Source organism: Oenanthe melanoleuca, chromosome 3 (assembly GCF_029582105.1).
Source record: "Oenanthe melanoleuca isolate GR-GAL-2019-014 chromosome 3, OMel1.0, whole genome shotgun sequence".
NCBI lineage: Eukaryota > Metazoa > Chordata > Aves > Passeriformes > Muscicapidae > Oenanthe > Oenanthe melanoleuca.
In genome coordinates, this window is record NC_079336.1 from 35,092,043 (window position 1) to 35,112,392 (window position 20,350).

The following is a 20,350-nucleotide window of genomic DNA, read 5'->3' on the forward strand; positions in this document are numbered from 1 at the left end:
GGGAGGAATCCTAAAACTATATGGACAGTCTCTGGAATAAGGACAGTAAAAGAAAAGAAGCCACTTGGATCCAGAATCTGAGAAACCACCCCTGCACATAGGCACTTGCCAAATATATCAAGTCAAGGACACCTGCTTCCTAAAGCAGGAGGATGACTTTTCCAGACCATTGCTAAATTGCATTGATAATTAAGGTACAGAGAGGTTAAAAGATGTTTAATCTGAAATTTAATATGTACAGGATTATTTCTTTGATAATCATGCAGCAATTATAGATATCTAATTATCAAGTATCATCAGTCTTCCCCAATTACACTCCAAGAAATAGCTTGTTTTCCTAATTAAACAAATTAAATGGTATTAATAAGTTCCTCAGTATGTAGGAAAGAGGAAGTACATCAAAACCTCTAGATTACACAAAAAGCAGATGAAGATGGGAGTTACAAGAAAGCAGGGGATCAAAAAGAAGGCAATTATGTTCAATTTAGAGACTCTAACAGGGAAATTCTGAAGTTAAAAGCTGATCAGAGTAGGTAGTGAAAGTAATGACAGTGTATTTAAATGACAGCAGAGTGAAAAGATTTAAGAATCTTAGAAACAGCAAAATTGTGGGGAAAGAGCCCTCTGGCTGCATTTTACTTACTTGCAAAATAAGGAACTGCAGCTGTCTAAAGGTACTCCCTATGTAAATCTCAGCAATGACAAATAAAGGTTCCATATCTTCACATAATTAAATGTCTAATATTAACATGAGGGAGTTGGTTCAGTGCTGCTCTTCAAACCTCTGTATAACTATTTAACAATATAAACTAGTACAGCTTTAAAAAAAAAAAAAGTATTACTTCTGCCAAACTCTTTCAGTTGTTACTTCAAACCTTAGTAAACTTTATTTTAAAGACTACATGATGCTCTTATTCTTACATCACCTTAATTCACAGTTGCATCCCTCTAAAGAAAATGTGATATCAACACTGAATTTTTATTACCTTCAAAAACTTCAGGTGCCATCCAAGCAGCACTTCCTTTGTTGTTGGTCATGTGTGTTTGAATATCACAGGCTGTACCAAAGTCACAGATTTTTAGAACTGTCCCCCCAGCTACCAAGAGCAAACTGTCAAAGAAAAAAAGGCTATTAAAATTGTAGAATAAAATAGCCTGATAACAAACCACTGATTTTTCAAATCCCAACAACTATCATTTTAATATAGGTGAATATCTTAGCCTTTGTATCTCAGTGCTTTGTTTTATAATCTGGGAAATATGGAAGGTCATTTGTGTCTAATGCAGACATATCACACATTTTAAAGCAATCCAATATATGTTGTAATTTATTAATATTTCTACATGCTAGATTTTAAATGAATATCTTTAGCCATAGTAAACCACTAGGTATATAGTGACAAAAGCAGACTTTTAGATACCAGCAGCTGAAAACCAACAAAGGCTGCAAGAATTTTATCAAAAGAAGAACAATCAAGACTCCCACTAATGTCAGTCAACCTAGCTATTTAATTAAATGGAAGCATTTGAAGTTACAAGTGAGCAGGTCTCAAAATCAAAACTGGGGAATACAAGAAAGAATTAAAGATTTAAATTGTGGCTTCATGTTATAATTTTACCCAGTAATAACTACAGATTACCACCAAATGGGATGATTCTGATGATCCTCAAATATGTGTTTCTATCTAATCTGTGGAGCCAGATCTGACATGAGCCAGATAACAAACTGACTGGGTAGAAAACCATTAAATTTTATTTTGGTGGAAAGTGATGGGAGCTTCTGACAGGCATGGTGGAACAGGCAGAAGGAGGGGATAAAGGAGGACAGCCATGTGGCAAAAGAGCTCTAATGCAAGAGATTAAACATGACATTAGAACCAATCAACCCCCCTCCAACAATGTTCTCTCACTGAACACCACAACCATTCCAAAATTGGAAGATTTTAAATATCTCTGATTAGAAGCCCTATTCCTAATAAAATCCTCTTCCACGATGCAGGGCAGGAGCAGAGTATTCTTCCAGTTTAACAGAAAGTTACTGAATAGTTAATTTTCTATATCATAAACCATAATTCTGTAACTGAAGTTTCAAATGCACAGCTTTCATTAGAAATACAGTATATGCAAAAGTTAGTACCAATTAAAGGCATTTCTTTTAAATACAACAAAATTATTATAAATTATCTTATATACCAATTGTAAGAAATTATGAAAAATTAACTATAAACCTACTTTGGTGGTTTCAGGTCTCTGTGAATTAGAGCCTTTGGTTTCATACTGTGGAGATATGCCACTCCTTGGGAACACTGTAAACACCAACTCATGGCATGTGCAGCAGTATAATGAGGCAGAGGTTCAGCACCATGCAGTACTGCAAAACAAAGGCACAAACTAAAAAGAACTTTATTGCATATTACAACAGATACAATGGAGTTAACAAAACACCAGTCATAAAGCTGTATAGAATCTAAGTAATCACCAATACCTCATTACTGCAACCAAAAATATCCTTCTGCAGACTGTTAAAATAACAGAAATGTCAAAATATTTCCTACTTTTTTAGTATGCTTTCCATAATAATTTCTATTAAAATTCAATATGAAAGGTGTTGCTTGTTCTCAGCTATCCCTGGTAAAGTCTGTGTTAAAAAAATGCCCTGGGAATTTACAAATTAAGGAAGAATGTTTTCAGATGTTCCACTGGAAAATCTTAAATTACTTGCATAAAATATAGTATCTGCTATCAAGGACAAATCTGTGAACTGAAAAGTTTTAAAAGGCACACTCCCTTCTCCTTAAAATTATTTTAAGAATTTCAAAGAACCACATAAGAGTTGGAAGAGATCTCTGGAAGTCCACCAAGCAAGGCCACCTCCAGCCAGTTGCCCTGGACTGTGTCCAGGTGGCTTCTGAATAGCTCCATGAATGGAGACATACTTATGAAACAAGTTGTAGTTTAGATGATGTTTGCCCTAATACTAGCACTTTAACTCCAGGAAGTTGAAATGATACTCACCATTGTACAGAGAACCTCCTTCAGCATACTCCATAACAAGACACACCTTTGGGGGAAAGGGGACAAAAAATAGGCATATTTTCAATGCAGAGGCAGAAAACAGCTTTTGTAAACTGAAAGAGTTCTTTGAGAGCAATTGCAAAGCCTCCATACTTAAGCTTACGGAAAACACATCAGTCAGTTTGAAATGTATGTATTTACATGTAAGTAATGTCAGGTTTACACTTAGTTCTCACTGGAAGTTAGAAAATAATGACTTCCCTCCTCCTCAGACTTAAAAAGTAAATACAGTCTTCAAACTGCAGTTCACTGTCCTTTGCTTTATTCCTTTAGTGGCTTACAAAAAAAAAAATTAAATACCACACCAGAAGAATTCCACTAGTACTAAGAATGAAAAAGGATGAAGCAATACTTTAAGCAATTAAACAGCTCCTATAAGAATTAGCTAAGGATACATCTGTCTAGTCACAGTACCCTCTTTTCTACTCAGAGAATTTGTGAGACCATTTGCAGCTGACAGAAAGCAAGCAAATCCTGAGAATGCATGTATGAAAATAGGAGCTGATTTACAAGACACAATTATGTGTTGATAATGTATTTCCTTTTTGTATTGATTTGCAATTAATAGGAGTGTAGATATGAATGTAATTACACATGTAATACACTAGATGCCCTTTGACAAACTGAAGTATAACTAGTGTTTTGAAACAGATTTGAGTGTTCTTGAAAAAATTTATTTTTCATAGCAGTATAAAGGAAAAACAAATACCTGAAAATATCAACCAATTTACACATCAGTGTATTTCCTTATTATGGCTAAAACATGAAAATATATCAAATACACATTTTTAATATAAAATACATGTTCTGTGCATTGATGCTTGCATATGTTAAGCTAGTCACCTTTTGTTATCTGATGTAAGCTATAACTTACTGGGTTTAGACAGGCTCCATACAACTTGACAATATTGGGATGGTTTACTCGTGACAGTTGTCGAAGCTGCAATACAAATCACAGTTTCAAACCATGAGGAAAAAAGGCTAATGTTTTATTTTCATAGCTATAAATAATACACCACAACAGCAAGTACAGCTCTCTATGTCTGCATAAGCCCAGATGGTGATTTTATGAATTATAAGACTTACGTCATTCTTTGCATTTTAATTGATGTAATCAGGTTTGTGTCAAACTGGAACTGTGTTTTAAAAGAAAGTTTGAAGAAATTACATTCAAAGAAAGTATTTTTGTCAGGCTACTCAAGTCACAAGCGCTGTGCAACTATGATGTCTATAGATTTGGTGCTCTTCCTGGAGCCTTCAATTTTGGGACTAAATAAAAATTGCCTGATTAAATTAAAAAAAAAAAAAAAAAATCAGAGTCATACTCTCTGTTTTGAGGAGGAAAAAAGTTCTAAAATCCCCAAGCCCACAACCCTATAAAACAATTTAATATTAAAATGACATAGTTCCAAGAACCTATTACTATTTGTACTGACAACTGCACTATTTTACATTGGGTTTTTTTCACCAGTACATAGTAGAAGCAAGCAAATAAGGAATTTTTTTCCCTTTACACAGACTGCTGAATTAGTTTATGCTGTCTGGAAAGCAAATGCTATTTTTTCTATACATTTCAGAAGATCTTAAAAATCAGAAGGAAATATTTCAACTGATGCTTGCACTGCACAGGGTTTCCTGAATAGCAGTAATTACCGAAGCATTTCTGGGATTATCTACTCAGATCTCTTCTGAACACAAAAATCCCAAGAGACCGGTCGGATCTACACAGTGTTAAACCAGACTCAAATTAATAACCTTAAAAACTTTCCATCACAATGCAAAATATATAAATATTTACAGAAAGATTTATTACAAACATGCTTTCTCCAGCTGTTTAGTGTCACATTTTATTAGAGATCGCTCTAAATTCAAGAGTTTTATTTTTAACGTATTTTGTGTATCGTGAACATCCTAAGTTATAACTGAATGAATACTAAGCATCATGTCACAATTTATCTCATTTAAATTAAATTTTTGATTTTAGAAAATATTATGGATCTTGGGAAGTTTATCAATATATCTGAAATATATCTGACTTTTTAAAGAAGTAGACATTGAATGAAAACAGTAACTGTCTTTAATGTAGCAATGTATTTATATATAAGAAAAAAATTAATAGAATTATTATAACCGCTGAAAATTCTCAGAAATAGTCTCAAATATCAACCTGATTGTACTGGAGAATCTATGCTGTGGCCCCTGGGAGTGTTAATCAGCTCCAAGGCATTGGTAGGTATTCCAGCTGTGTCCTGACTTGAGACTGGGACAGTATCTAAGAACTGTTATTTAAAAATATCTAAGAACTGTTTCTGTGTGCCCTTGTCTCTACCACACTCCTGCTTTTCAATTTTTATGAGAATCAAACTAACAGAGCTGCAATGTGCTTTGACAGGTCCCCTTTTCTGAAAGATAAGGGTCCAGGCCTGAACTAGGTACCCCAGCCAGCATTTTTCTTGTGATAAAGACAGCTTTTAGAACAGTAAATGCACCCATGAATTTCAGGAAACAAGCTCTACCAAACCCCATATTTTCCATCAAACATACTGTACCTCTACAATGAAGGCTTTTCTTTCAGATTCACTTTCTATCTGTTTAATGGCTACATCTTTAGCTCGCCATTTCGCCTTGCAGACCACACCAAAGGCTCCCCTTCCAACAACCTAGAACAAAATATAAAACACTAGAGTTAAAACTTCAAATGGTTTCATTCGCTGTGCAGGACTTCACAAACAGAAAAGAAATTTAATTTAGAAACTTCTGAAGATACAGAGGCTTGAGTTTTGCAGTATGGATTGAATATTATGCCACCAAAGCATAACTGGTCTTAGCTAAGCTTGCTCAAGAGATCATTTACAGAAGAATTGGAAAACACGTATACAAAACATTTTATTACTAATGTGCAGGGACAGTATTTCAGAAACATATAATCTTAATTAGTTAGAATAAGATTTGCTTAGAAGAAAATTAGAGGAATGAGACCAATATTTTTTTAGGTTTCACCCATGAAATTATATCTATCTGCTGTATTTATTTATTCTTGCTAAAAACAGGAGATAAGATTTTGAAATTTAAATGCATACACAACTGCACAGGACAATGATGAAATCGAGATGAGATGTTCAGTGTGCTCAAAATTATCATTTCATTTTCTTACAGATGACTTAAGGGTGTGGTAGCAGTAAATTATCCTGCTAGTCCTCCAAAGAAAGACAGTGTCTATAAACTAAGCTTTCCCAATTTTGTTGAAGTCTGCCTTCTAGCTTATTTAGAATTAACATTGCCTAAAACTATGGAAAAAAACCAACCACAGACAAGAGTCATAACTCTTCAATGTAACTGCAAAAGCAGTACTACCAACTTCTGCGTGCTATAGTGCTCAAGTAATCTTTAACCTTTGCTGTGAAGAAGCCCTAACACTACCATTATTTAGAATAGCTCTTTGAAAGCAAGCATAGAAGTGAAAGCAGGATAGAAAGAAGGTCACTTTCAGTTACTGGTGAATTACACATGATGTTTAATTGAAAATTCACTTATTTTAATTGTTTCTCAGAGGAAAAACGGCAACACACAGAAATAATGACAAAACATGCATGTGAGATGCAAAATTGAAATGAAGGTGTTGCCAAAACAGTGACTGCAGCCACTACAGGAAAGCACATACAAGTGCACTGTTACTCATATGGTCAAAAGAAAATGCTGAGGAGGAGGAAACCTAAGGCACACACAGGTACAGAAGGAAAAGGAGCTCCTCCCAATAAAAAAAAAATGTAAGGCAGGCAAGATGAGGAGCAGGGAGGAGAAACAAGGGGCTGAGTATCATTTATGTGATCCATTCTCAGGTTAGGTTCTTACTATGTGCTTTCCCAATAAATAAATAGTGAAACTGATTTCCCCTGGGAATGGGATGGAAAAGGCTGCAGGTGCATAACTCAAGACCTGCTAAAATATCATGATGGATATGAGAAAGTCTGCAATCAAGGCCCCAATCTGAAGAGATGAAAAATATAAATTAAAGAAACCAATCAAGAGCTTGCACTAAGAAAGATCAAAAAAGAGAAATTATGCTTAATATTTCTTAGAAGTTTTGTGTGGATATAAGAGACAGCTGGCCATGACAGCCATGGTGATCAATGGCACTTTATTCTTCTGGTTTCCTATTTACTATAAGAAGTACTTTTCTCTTTTACATTACAGCATGCACTTAGCCTTCTAGGAGTTCCTGCCATATCACCTTTACCTTCTACAACAGTGGTTCACAAACTGAGTCTGCAATAAGATATGCACAAGAGATGCACAGAACATGCCCCATTCTGCTTCATTAAAGAACAGGGCCTGTTGATTGTAACCTTGCACTTTGTGTTGCCTTGTTACGTCTTGTCCTGATGGAACACACACTAACTATTTTCTTGCATTCCACAAGTGAGGTTGGAAACACCAAGCCATATGAATGATAGATGAGCAGCCTACAAAAATAGTACATATAAACAAATTGGAAACAATGAGTCACTGGAGACATAAAAGTCCCAAACAATCTTCCCTGTTATTTCCTTTTCTCTCTCAGACCATGTTTTGAATAAAATTGCCCATTTTCTTGGGGGCCCCCACCTTCCACTGCCACAACAGTTGTCCATTAAAAAGCCTCTACCCACCTTGCACAGCACATGATCAGACCTACAGAATAAGGAAAATCTCATCAGTTGGTGTGTGTGTGTGTGCCATAAGTCTGCATTTTGCAGAAATGGTGATTAGTGAGCACATAAAAATCCACTATGCAAGCACCTGGGAAATACTAAGGACAGTCAATGAGAGAAGGATGCCACAGAGCACCTTGTGTATTGGCAGCAGCAATACAGTTCCACATCTGCTGCTTCCCTACACCATGAAGGAATCCGAACAGGGCTACCCAAGTGAGTGGGAAGAACCCTCCCTTCCACTTAGGGAAAAGGAGATGGGCATATAATGAATTCTTCTAGGCCTTACGGTGCAAGCCTCTGTGAGACACCTTTTAGAAGGTTCCTTTTCTGAATATACCTTTTCTCATACTCTTTCACAGTTTTCAACCACAACTTCTACATGTAAACCAGTAACAGAAATAAAAAGAGTTATTTGAAAACAGTGCATATACAGTTAAAAGATTGGTCTCAAAATTTAATGAAGTAATTTGACTTTTTTTTTTACTTAGCCTGAATCACTAACAACAGTTTGTGATGGGTCAAGCTTATTTTTTTTCAGACTAGTCGTATCTTTCCCTGATGAAAAAGCTTGTATATGTCCATATATACAAATACACTTTATGTATTATGTATATGATTTTAATGTTATGATTGTGCAATATATATACTACATATGTTTCTTGCATAACAAAAAAAAAAGGAAGCCCACGTATCTCTTCCATTTGATTCCACATGGTTAAATTCAGCTCGTAAGTCAATATAAATATATAAATGCATACTGTTCCCCTGAAGATAAATCCATGACTATCTGCAGGTTTTATCCTGCTAACTGGTACATATATTTCCAGTTCATATACTAAAGAAATCATTATTTTTCAATGTTTTTGTATTTTTTAAACAATGTTTCATTAAATGAAGAAACTCACAAACAAGTATACTGCCCAATGTAGTGACTTACATTGAGCCATGAATGTCACAATATTTGCATTTTAGCTGAAAAGTAGAATAAATTCCAAAAATCAGATGCACTTTAAGAAGTCCTATTGATCACTGGAAAAAAAAATAATAAAAAATAAAATCAGTGTCGAGCACCAAGAGGAGTTTACCAGGCAATCTAAGACTTAGTCACATAATACAAAGCTGTGAGACCATCAGATATGTAAATTTTATTTTTGTTGGCAAAAACAGATTGATAAATTATTATGCTGTCAAGGTTTCATAACAATTTATCAGTGACTTGGTGCCTGCTTAGGCAGTGGGTTGAACTTGAGAAGAGGACATGAATGCAGTGAATATTTACCTAGGATACAGGCAAAACAGAAGAGCTGATCCTCCATTAGAGCAGCTCAGGCTCCTGGATATCAAATGAAAGGAGCAACCATCAGAAACAATGACAGATCCAAGTCAAATTGAAGTTTCCTATATGTGAAAACTTAGTGTTTTTTCCTACTTAATCTGGAAAAAGTACCTTATTCATACCAAAAAATCCTGTACAATTGACAGAATGCAGCTTGTGCTGGAGTCCATTTACATATCATTTTCTTCCCTTAAATTTATTCTTTAAAAGAGCAAGCCTTAGATATTGTCAGAATGGTTTAAACACTATGTAGTTTTCTTCAGTGCTGGAACTAAGTAACTTAATATCACAGGAGGGAGGCACTGCCTCAACTTTAGTTTCTTCATGCTCATTCCTTCCTGTCCCGTGCTGTTAGTGCCACACCATATGTTTGGGCAATAGTGCATATTCGGAATTATATGAAGCACAGTTAATGGAATTATTGACACAACAAATCAATAAACAGCAGTTGATCTGTAGCACTGTGTATATTTGGAAAATGATCTAAAAATAAACACATTCTTTTCGTAAAAGATTCTGTTCCTTTAAATATCATCTAGGAGAAAAAAGGAAAATATAGGGCAGATGACACATTTAGAAACAGAGTAAGAACAAGTCTGCTTCTACCTTTCTGACAGAAGAGAATTAAGTTTGTCAAAAACCACTATGTACATGACACAAAAAACATTTTAAACTGGAAGTAATACTTAAAGAGAATCAAAGATTCAAAGGGTATTAAAATTTATTCTTTCACCTGTAAAATACATACTAGTAAAAACTTGCATTTTACTGTGTGATAGTGACATGGTGAAGGACAGTGCCACTAGCATGTTTTCCAGATAATGTATTTAGAGTCGTATTTAAAGAATATGAACCATACAAGAACCCTGGAACAAGCATTACCTCTGTCTCTGTGTACAAATAGTATCAAATGCTGTACATAAACAAAGATACATGATACCGACTTGTAAGTATGTAGACTATACTGACCAGTAAGTTATGTAGACTAGAAATCATGCAGGAAATAGAGACTGCAAATATGTTAAGACCTTAAGGATGTATTTTGTCCTAAGGGATGTGACCAAAATTTCCCCTCCCCCAGTAAAACAAGAAAAAGGCATCTCTATTTATTCATATGCATCATAATCCCATAACAAATGTCAAAACTTTGGAAGAATTAATTTCAACTTTGCATTAACTGCACAGGTTTCCTACTAACTCAAAAACATAAAAATGCAAAGTTTTTCTCTCTATCCATAAAGTTTCCATGTAAGGTAGTTTTGTATGCTGGATACCTAGTGCTTTTCTTTCTATAAAAAACTTGCTGGATATATAAGACAGCAATAAAATATAATAGCTCCCTGGTTAGCAGACGCAGTATTCTTTGGAGAAGTGACTTCATAATTTGCAGTATCTACTGCATGACATGCCCATTTATGATACTGGGAAGCAAGACAAGCAGAAACCCAACAAAACCCATGCTTCCAAAATGACAACAGGCTTTAAATTATCTTTACTATATATATATATATGTTGCTTTGTTTACTGATATATTTGCTAATGAAATGGTATGTATGCAAGCTGAATGTTTGGGTCTCTCAAGCTCCAGACACTAAATGAGACAGAGGGGGAAAAAAAAGTTCTATAATGCGTTCTAAAAACACAAAAAAGAATCGCATTTTAAAATTCAGTTGCTTCTAGTCTCTCTGTCTACCAGAGCTCCAGCATTACCAATAAAGTATACTAATATTTTCAGTTTTTTACATATCTGCCTGTATGACACATGGAGCAGAAATTAAAAAAAAAAAAAAAAGAAGTGCCAAAAGAAGCCATGAACAACAGTTTAGAGCTTCTAAAAATATATGCCTACATTTTGTATCATTCATTTAACTAGCCTCAAATTCCAGCTTTGGTTCCTCTGTGTGTGCTATTCTTTATTAAGTAGCTTGAAGCAAATCGGCCCCGTGCCACAAATGACTGTGGCCAATACCCTGCCAGCACTTTTAGGAAGGAGTTTGGATCTATCTGCCAGTTCTTACAGCTATGTTCTTTGACTGCTTAAATTTATTTGTACTACTGGGAGCACAACTCTAAGTGTTGCTTTTCCTTCCTGGGATTCATACAGTAATGAATAAACCTCCAAATCCTCTCCACCCCCCCACCCCAAAAACCCCTGTAAGCAATATTACTAATTTGAAGTAAACCAAGTCATTTAGTTTAGATTTAGTTTCAAAGTTTCAACTTAAAAGTTATGCAAAACACTGTAGGAAAAAAAATTTCTTTCTGAAAGAAACTGGTTATTAAAATCAACTTAGATTTTCAATAACTATTGGCAAGTTCTGCTTGACAAACTCAAACAGTTGGTCCCTATCCAGGATTTAATCTGTTAGAGCTGTGTAACACTGTATAGTTTTCATTCAGTGGCTTGTCTATCTGAATTTAGTTCTAAGAACTAATTCTCTTTTCGGCTTCTTTAGAACATGTTTACGAAGAATCAAAGTATCATCTAACATGTTCCTGAAATTATAGAATCATAGAATAGTTTGGGTTGGAAGGGACCTTAAAGATCATCTAGTTCTAACCCTCTTGACATGGGCAGGGACACCTTCCAATAGACTAGGTTACTGAGAACCCCATCCATCCTCTCTTGAAAATTATGTTTCCAGACATTCTTCCTTCGCTCTGAACATGTAACCAACCCTCCCTGCATTTGGACAGCTCAAGTCATCCCAAGAAATGGATGCATCTCAAATATAACAGTTTATGAAGTTCTACTTTCGTTCTGGCTTATCACATACTGAAAAGCTTTTACACCGATAGTGTTTTATACATCTGTCTCAAGGACTGAACTCATCATAATAACCAGCAATTTAAAAACACTAACAGAACAACTGTCTGATGCTCTGCTATGAATCAATTTATTCTGTTAGAGCAGCCCAGAGAGTGGATTACTGCTTTAGAAACAAGATGTTGGGTAATGAGGCACTCAGGGTGCAGGACTCTAACATGGGCTTTCTGGGCTGGCCCTGTCTAAAATTACAGGTTTTTGGGGAAAAAAAGCCAAAAAACAAACAAGTATTCTGCAACCAGTAAAATACTGGTAACAATCCACTGGGTGGAACAAATAAGGGACACGTGAAACTTGCTCTATTGTTTTAGTTTTTTTTTTCTTAGGGAAAGGCCCTAGACATAGAACTCTGCTTTTATCTTATCAATATGGAGCTCACTTTCATCACTGGAACAGGAAGATCTGTGATGTTTCTTTCCCATCTGCTCTTTACAAGAGTGAAGAATGAGTCTCTTTTACAGGACGCAAACTGATTCACTGAATGTATCTGCATGTGCAGAAATGAGTGTAAAGTGTCACATTAAGAGTTTAACTAGCTTATTGGCCATCCTCTCACTCACTGCACAGTAAATTTCATCCACATGGAATTGGTGTTGCATAACTTCTGCTATAAATTCACACCCCAGCTGACACTTCAGCTATTTTCTTATGTAAATGAATGAAGAGAATCTTCCTTTAGTGTAGCTAAACTACATATAAGTAGTTATTTGAATTAATTCAGAAATGTATTTAGAGTAAAATCAGAGAAAATGCTGGCATATGTCTTCACCATGGACTTATTTTTTGCCTTTGTTTTTGAATACCCAGCTTTGCACCCTGAAGTCTTACTGAAAAAGGTTGAGAAATCTGACTGACCTCAAATGGATTTCTAATTACCACCCTTGGTTCTTGAGAACCAATCCTTCTGTACTCATACATCAGATATCCAAGAATGTTGCTCAGATCTCAAATCACATCTGGTTCTTCTCCAAATGTCTTCCAATTTTTCAGATTGGGGTTCTACAACTGGGGATGATCACTCAGGACACAGAAACAATGGAAGTAGTAACAGCTCCATGTTCAACATCAGCTTACACAAATCTGCTTTACCTTCTAATGGACATAATCAGTCACTGAATCTCACTAACTTTTAAGAAGCTAAATATATAAAAAGGAGCAAAACCCAGTTACTTTTGCAATAGTGTTTATTCACATGTCTCTGAACTGCTTTGCTCCAGAACTGGAAGGAACACATGTAGTTCTCAGCACACTACTTAGTTAATGAAATTAATAAACTATTTTTTAAATAGTTAGTTGCTGGGACCTTAAGTAAATTTTCTAAAATAAATATTTATAATGCTTACCTCTTCATCTCAAAGAAAACATTACCCTAGTTCTCTTAGAATTAACCACTCCCCAAATAGATTGTTGAAAATAAACTTTACTGTAAGCTGCAATATACCAGTAGAGCATTAAACAACAGTTTTCAAATAATTTACACTTTCAGACCATCCAAAAGTAACTAGCAACTATGCAAATATGGCATTAGCTTTTGAACTTGTCTACATCAGGCAGTGATTGGGCAGGGTTGCACTATACATGACCAGACATGTACCTTTGGCTGTGCAATCCAAGGATACACACATCATGTGATGAAGAGGTCTGTGTTTTGGTCAAGTATGGGACTGTTACACAGTTGCCTGGTAGAGGAAAGCCTGTGGAATTTTCAGGAAAGAGTGGTAGGCTCTTCCTGAGTAGAGAGTAGACTGCCAGAACAATTAAAAACCAAAGTCTGTGTGTTGCTCAGATGTGGAAACTCCTCTGGGGAGAAACAAAAGAAGCGTTGTTCTAGATTTAAAGATGAGATTTTAAGAAAAGGCTATTAGGCTTTTTATTGTTGACTTGATTTCAGTTATATTAGGTTTTATTTTTTCACTTTCATATGATTTGTCTATCTAATACTAAAAATTTAAAATGGCCATTTTCACAATTGAAAACTTGTATAGTAAAATAGAGAGCACTTCTGCTGGACATGAATTTTATGTTGTTTTTCCCCTTCTAGTTTTGAAGATGCTCCTGCTGTGTCACACCGATTTTGATTTGACTCCAACTCTTTCATAATAATTGCCTATATGTTTTACTTCATTTTAAGCACTTGAAATAATAAAAAGGCAGACTGAAGCTGGAGACATGTTTGACTGGTGGGAACTAAAACTACAGTTAGTCATGTGCATGGTAGCTAAAGCAAAATGCAGTATATTCTTGTTTTTATGTTAGTAGAGTTCAGACAAACCTAAATGAAAGTGCACTTATAGATCTCACGTTTATTAGCAAGGTCTCTGGGCCTGCAAGTATTCCAGAACTTCAATATCTATTAATAAACCAGTGGCAGAGTGGGACTGCTATCTGCTGACAAGACAGCCTTGATAATACAACAGCAAAGCTATGATTATAAAAGCATTTGAGCTTCCAGTGTAGATCTCTTAACACTCCATTTTGAAACATTTGAAGTTTGCCAAGCATAAATATGACCATTTTGAGATATTACAGCCACTTAAAATCCTTGAAAACTTCTGCGCCTAAAGTGAGAGCACAGAAAATCCTCAGTAAGGATGTGCGCTTTGTTATGACTACGAAGTTGACTATTTGTGCTGAAACTGCATCATGAGTAAGAGGTCAACACCCACAGCTCAGAAAAGCAAGGTCTAAGTATGACCTCCAATCTTGTTTTCCATTTTCTTGCAAAGTAGGTCTTATTTCTTGCTCTGTGCAATGACATTTAGACTGTGTTCAGCACCAGGGTATCCCCATTACCTACAAGAACTTCTGGGAGGACAGGTACACTCAAAATGCTATGCCAACTATGACCAGACTTTTTTTATGAAGAAAACACTTTATCAGAGTTCCCTTGCTTGTATCACATGAGTTGGTTATCTTTACAAAAATACTGTGTTGATAATAATGCAACAACTGCATTAAACAAATTTTTACTCAGGCATTGTTTCTAGATACATTTTTGTGCTGACAGCCCTGTTTCTGTGAGTGCCAGGCACGTGTGTGGGACACAGTCAAGCTCTGAGCACTAACCTTCGAATGCTAAACTCTAGTTACACCAATTACACACTCTGCAGCTCCACATTTCCTATATGTAAAACAGCAATACAATCCTTGCTAACAACCTCCCCAAGGGTGTTGTGAGGATTAAAGATTTGTATAGCACTTTATTCATTCAAAGGGCTATGTCTAACACAGCAGATGTGATATTCACTTCTATGAGCCATCACTGGGCACCTTTTTACGAGGGATAACCCACTTAAACTTTCTTCATTGGGTGAGAAACGCAGTCTCTCCTAAAACCGCGATTTGACCCCCGGCTATTAGTAAGTGTAGCAAAACCAACAAAAAACCCTTCACTTCAGAATAGTTACATGCATAAGGGGGAGGCGGAACAACTAGACCGAGAGAAACAAAAATTTTATGATTGCCAAATTCATAGAAAGAGATAAAGGCAATCTTTTGAAAGACACTGTCTGCTGAAAATTTCTAGTGCCCAATGCCTGCTGTGGTGAAAGCCAAAGTTGCCACAATACTACCTGAATACCGCAGAAAGTGCCCTGGTGCTCCATGTAAACACTGTAGATTTTAAGGTCCCTGAACCATCCCCAGGAGACCCAAGCCCAATAGGATAATTATGAACAAACCAGTATCTAGCAAATTACTCTAAAAATCTGAGATGCAGGTTGTCATACCTATAAAAGCTACTACACAAAACTCCACTTCCACACAAACTTTTTTAAGGAAAAAGGGTAATTATTCCTGAAAGAGAAAGATGGTAATCTACAAATAAAAGCACAGACACTGTTTCAGCAGTCTTGGATGCCTGTTAGGTCCAGACTCTACAAGCTGGTCTCATCAAATTCATTATGGATCTACATGAAACAACTTCATTCCTGTAGAGAATTTAGCAGGGCACAAAGGAAAAAACAGCAGCAATATTTTGGTGCAATTCTGAGTGTCAAACAACACTGTAGTAGATAGAGACTGTTGAGCCTGTTACTAAAGCAGGCAAGCCACTCTAGATCACACCCATCCTACTTCCACAGGAACTTCAAAAAGATGAAAGGTACACCTGATTCACTGTGAAATTCACTATGTGATTTTCACTGAAGAAAAACTTCCAACTTTGTTATACAATAACTGAATGTCACTTCCTGGGTAACAGGCACGGGTCACAAATGAAACTTACATATCCATGAATGCAACATCACTAGACTATGTTAAGAAGAAAAGTATCTGTTTATCCTTACAGCTCACGGAGCTGTAAATTTAACAAATCATTAAGAGTGGTATAATCATTATATATATAATGGCTCAATTTGGTGGCAGAAGGTGAAAGCAGGGGCATAGAGAAATAGAGATCTGAAGGAAACATCAGAATTCACAGTTCCCTCTTGACAACTATGTTTCCCTTCTATACTAAAGTGACTGGCAAAATGGGCGGCGAAACTTTAAAGTCCTGAATAAATCTATCCCGTTTAAATAAAACTCCTCAGCAAGGCATCCAGCAGAAAGGGCCGTCTGAAGCAAGCTGGCACCTCCGCTCCAGCCGGTCCGCCTTTGTTCGCTGGTGCCAGCCGCTGCAGCATCCACGGGAGCACAGACGCCCCGCTCAGGTGCTCGGGGGGTCCCGGCGCACCCGGGAATCCTCCGCGGCCCGCTCCGCAGGGGAGGGACGGCCGGGGGGAGCAGCCCGGGGGCGCTCGGGGTCTGCGCGGCGGGGCCAGGCTGGCCGCGCCCGGCGAGCGAGGGGGACCCTCACTCACCTCTTCCACCTCGATCTCTTTGTAGTCGATTTCTTCGAAGTTGAGGACCGGGGGGGTTTCAATCATTTCAGCGGAGGCGGCAGCAGACATGCCTCCTCTTTCACCGCAGGGAGAAGAGGGGGCCGGGGCTACGCGAGGGTCCGGCACCGGGCAGCCGAGGGCCGGGCCCGGGGCTACGCGGGGCTCGGCGGCGGTTCCCGGCGCAGGTCGGGGCGGGCCTGGCCGAGGCGCCGCCGGGGCCACATCCGCGGCGGCCTCGGGCCTCAGTGGCGGCGGGCACAGGCCCCGGCGCCGCCGCCGCGCATCCCGCGCCCGCCCGCACCCCGCGGGGCGCCGCCGACTCCCCTAGGCCGCGGCCTCTGCGCAGCTCGGCACCGCCTCGGCCGCGCGTCCCCGCCGAGAGAAGGCGGCGCCCCGGGGCCGCAGCCGGGCTCCTCCGCCAGCCCCAGCGGCGGCAGCAGGAGAGGGGGCCGCGGCGGGGGTGGGGGAGCCGCTCAGAGCCGCGCCGCGGCCGCCGCCGCTGACATCAGAGCCGCTTCCTGCTGCCCCGGCCGCGGAGGGAGGGACGGAGCCAGGGAGTAAGGGAGGGAGTAAGGGAGGGAGGGAGGGAGGGAGGGAGGGAGCTCCAGGCGGGGGCGGGCAGGGAAGCGCCGGCAGCAGCGGCCTCTCGGGCGGCCGCGGCGGGGCCACGGCCTGGCGGCGGCACCGCCCCCGCCCCGCCCCGCCCCGCCCCGCCCCGTCCCGTGCCGCCGCAGCCGCCAGGGGGAGCAGCTGGGCCCCGCCGGCCCCGCTTCCTCTTCCTGCCGCCAGCCGGGAGCCGCCGGCGGGGCGCCGAGCGGAGTGGAGCGGCGGGACTGGCACCGGGCCCGGCCGTGCGGCTCTGCTGGGGCTGGGGGTGCAGGAACCGCCGGCGGGGCGCCGAGCGGAGCGGAGCGGCGGGACAGGCACCGGGCCCGGCCGTGCGGCTCTGCTGGGGCTGGGTTGCAGGAACCGCCGGCGGGGCGCCGAGCAGAGCGGAGCGGCGGGACAGGCACCGGGCCCGGCCGTGCGGCTCTGCTGGGGCTGGGGGTGCAGGAACCGCCGGCGGGGCGCCGAGCAGAGCGGGACCGGCCTGGCCGTGCGGCTCTGCTGGGGCTGGGGCGCAGGAACCGCCGGCCGGGAACCGAGCGGAGCGGCGGGACCGGCACCGGGCCCGGCCGTGCGGCTCTGCTGGGGCTGGGGTGCAGGAACCGCCGGCCGGGAACCGAGCGGAGCGGCGGGACAGGCACCGGTCCCGGCCGTGCGGCTCTGCTGGGGCTGGGGGTGCAGGAACCGCCGGCGGGGCGCCGAGCGGAGCGGCGGGACCGGCACCGGGCCCGGCCGTGCGGCTCTGCTGGGGCTGGGGCGCAGAGTCCGGCGGGGCTCCCCGGCTGCCGGGCACGGCCCCGTCCTCATCCCTGTGTTACCGCCCTGCGAGTGCGGGGCTCAGGCCTTTTCCCTACATAAATAAATAGATAAATATTTATGTATATATCTGCACACGCATCTTCCCTGTATATATGCATATATTTCTCCAGGGCTTTGGGACGAGGGCAGCCCGGAAACCTGTGTGCAGGAGGGCGGCTGTGGAGCGGAGGGTAACGCAGCAGTTGATGTACACGCACAGCAATAAAGGGATAGGGCTCGGGAATGAGCGTATACCTTTACCCCTCCCTCTCCAAAGGAGTCTTGACCACTCTGCCGGGGCTGGCTCCTGCTTCTGCTTCTGCTTTTGGCTGGAACCCCCACCTATTAGTGTTTTGGTGGTAAATGTCTGAGACTGACGCTTCAGGGCAATCCATGCTGTGAAATCAGTGCTGAGATGAGTAAATAGCTGCTGTGTTCCTCTGAAACAGCTGTGCTTCATTTTGATATGTTTAGCCTTCGGGCTATATATAAAAAGTTATGTTATTGTACAATACTATTAATAGTATGTAATTTTAATAGATCTAGTAAGCTTTTCTAGATCTTCCCCTGCTAGCATACTAGTGAATGTCTGTACCTCACAAGGAAGTCTCATTAATGTAGATAGATCTTGTTTACAGAGCTAGCCTGAGAAAGCCACTTAAACAGTTAATTAGGAAAAAATACCAAGGATGAATATGGGCAGTGACCTAATCTTATGGTGGCTCAGCTGTTGTTAAAAAAGCCAAAGTGAAAGTACCTCTGTCAGAGCTGCTGCACTTTGTGACAGGTTGCCATTATGGGTTGTTCACTCCCCTCTTTTATTTTTCTGTCAACTTTTGTAATTTGTCCTTTTTGTAATTGTTTGAGTCTGAAAAACAGATGTACACCAATCCAGAAATCCCAGCCAAGCAGTCACAGTACATGTTGACTCTGTTGCATGCAAGATGAAACTCGTATGGATGGCTGGTTGGGTTGGTGCAATTACATTACCCAAGCAATCTGTGTGTGCATGGGGAGCAGACTCTTATGCTGAATGTGCTGACTTTCTGTTGATTTTTGATTTTCTAATATGGTTTGGTCTAGAAAGATCTAAAGAGTCTTCTGTTAGGGGAAATTTCCAGGTACCACAAAATCTGACTAATATCTGCTTCATCCAGCAGTGGGGTTATTCAGAGCCCTTGCTTCTCAGGTTCTGTATAGGTTTGGCTGTTCATACTGACCCTGGCACCCCCTTATACCCAGTGAAGCATTTGACTTTCATTTTCTCAAAAGCCACTATTAATGCACATCTTTCTGTGACATGGTCATAAAGAACTGTGCTTATACCTGGACCTCAGAACTTCTTACAGGAAAGTGTATCACAGATGTAAGCAGCTGCTACTGTCTCAGCTGCTGAGTGTGCAATACATTGATTATTAGAAGTTGAAGAACATGGATTTATGAGTTATTGAGAAAACTGCAAGTCCAATGAAAACCAGACTCCTTTCAGTCTGGTTCATACATCTTCATACTGACTTCATACTGCTGGATTATTTCAGTTCTCTGAATGCTTGTAGATCAAGACAAGGAGCAGGTAAAGTTAACTGAAGCCAAGGAAAAGGCTTGAATGAAAAGAAAGGGAGGTGTGAAAATCTATCACTGCTAGTCTTGGTAGCTAGTTGCAATCATGAGCATGGTCTGAGGCCAGAAGCTTAACATTTTGTTTCATTTTGGGCACATGCATTGGGGAAGATGAGCTACATCAGTACTTTTTAGAAAGATGGCCAAGTGGGTGGTTGTGCTTTAGGGGATGGCAGTTGGTGATCTCTGGTAAAGTAACTAAATATTTGGCTTTTTGTTGTTTCACAGACCTCTCTTGAGGGTATGTATCAAGCAAATGGCAGTTGCAGTCTTCTGTTTTTCAGTGGAGAGATTTTTCTGTTACCTTTGTTATATTTTGTTGATGGGTATTAAGATAGCAGAGGAGAGCATTCCAATTACAGTTGCTTGTAAGGCTCATTTCCTTTCAGAAACTGATGTGGAATTATGTATCTCAAAAATAATGAGCACTTTCTTTGTGAAGGCAGAGTCATCATCATTATCAAAATGTCACTGCTCTGAAGATTGAGATAGGTTTTAAGGATGTGGTAATTTTGATATTACTTTTTTCTTTTTTTCTTCTTCTCTGACTGACACAGTCTTAATTAGTTAT

General features: G+C 40.0%; 1 protein-coding gene across 6 annotated transcripts in view; it reads right to left on the minus strand.

Moving 5' to 3' along the window:
* Nucleotides 1-17,302, minus strand: part of MAP3K7 (mitogen-activated protein kinase kinase kinase 7) — a 47,783-nt gene extending 30,481 nt beyond the window's left edge. For 3 of the 6 annotated variants that reach the window (XM_056487286.1, XM_056487285.1, XM_056487284.1), the window contains exons 1-6: nucleotides 16,735-17,300; nucleotides 5,625-5,735; nucleotides 3,950-4,015; nucleotides 3,016-3,061; nucleotides 2,233-2,371; nucleotides 987-1,111 (exon numbers count right to left, since the gene is read on the minus strand). In XM_056487286.1, the coding sequence (XP_056343261.1) occupies nucleotides 987-1,111; nucleotides 2,233-2,371; nucleotides 3,016-3,061; nucleotides 3,950-4,015; nucleotides 5,625-5,735; nucleotides 16,735-16,824 (577 nt within the window). In that variant the 5' untranslated portion in view covers nucleotides 16,825-17,300. Of the gene's footprint in view, nucleotides 1-986; nucleotides 1,112-2,232; nucleotides 2,392-3,015; nucleotides 3,062-3,949; nucleotides 4,016-5,624; nucleotides 5,736-16,734 lie in introns of those variants that run through there. The other 3 variants (XM_056487290.1, XM_056487288.1, XM_056487289.1) reach the window with 3 other exon arrangements.
* Between the last annotated feature and the right edge of the window lie 3,048 nt (nucleotides 17,303-20,350).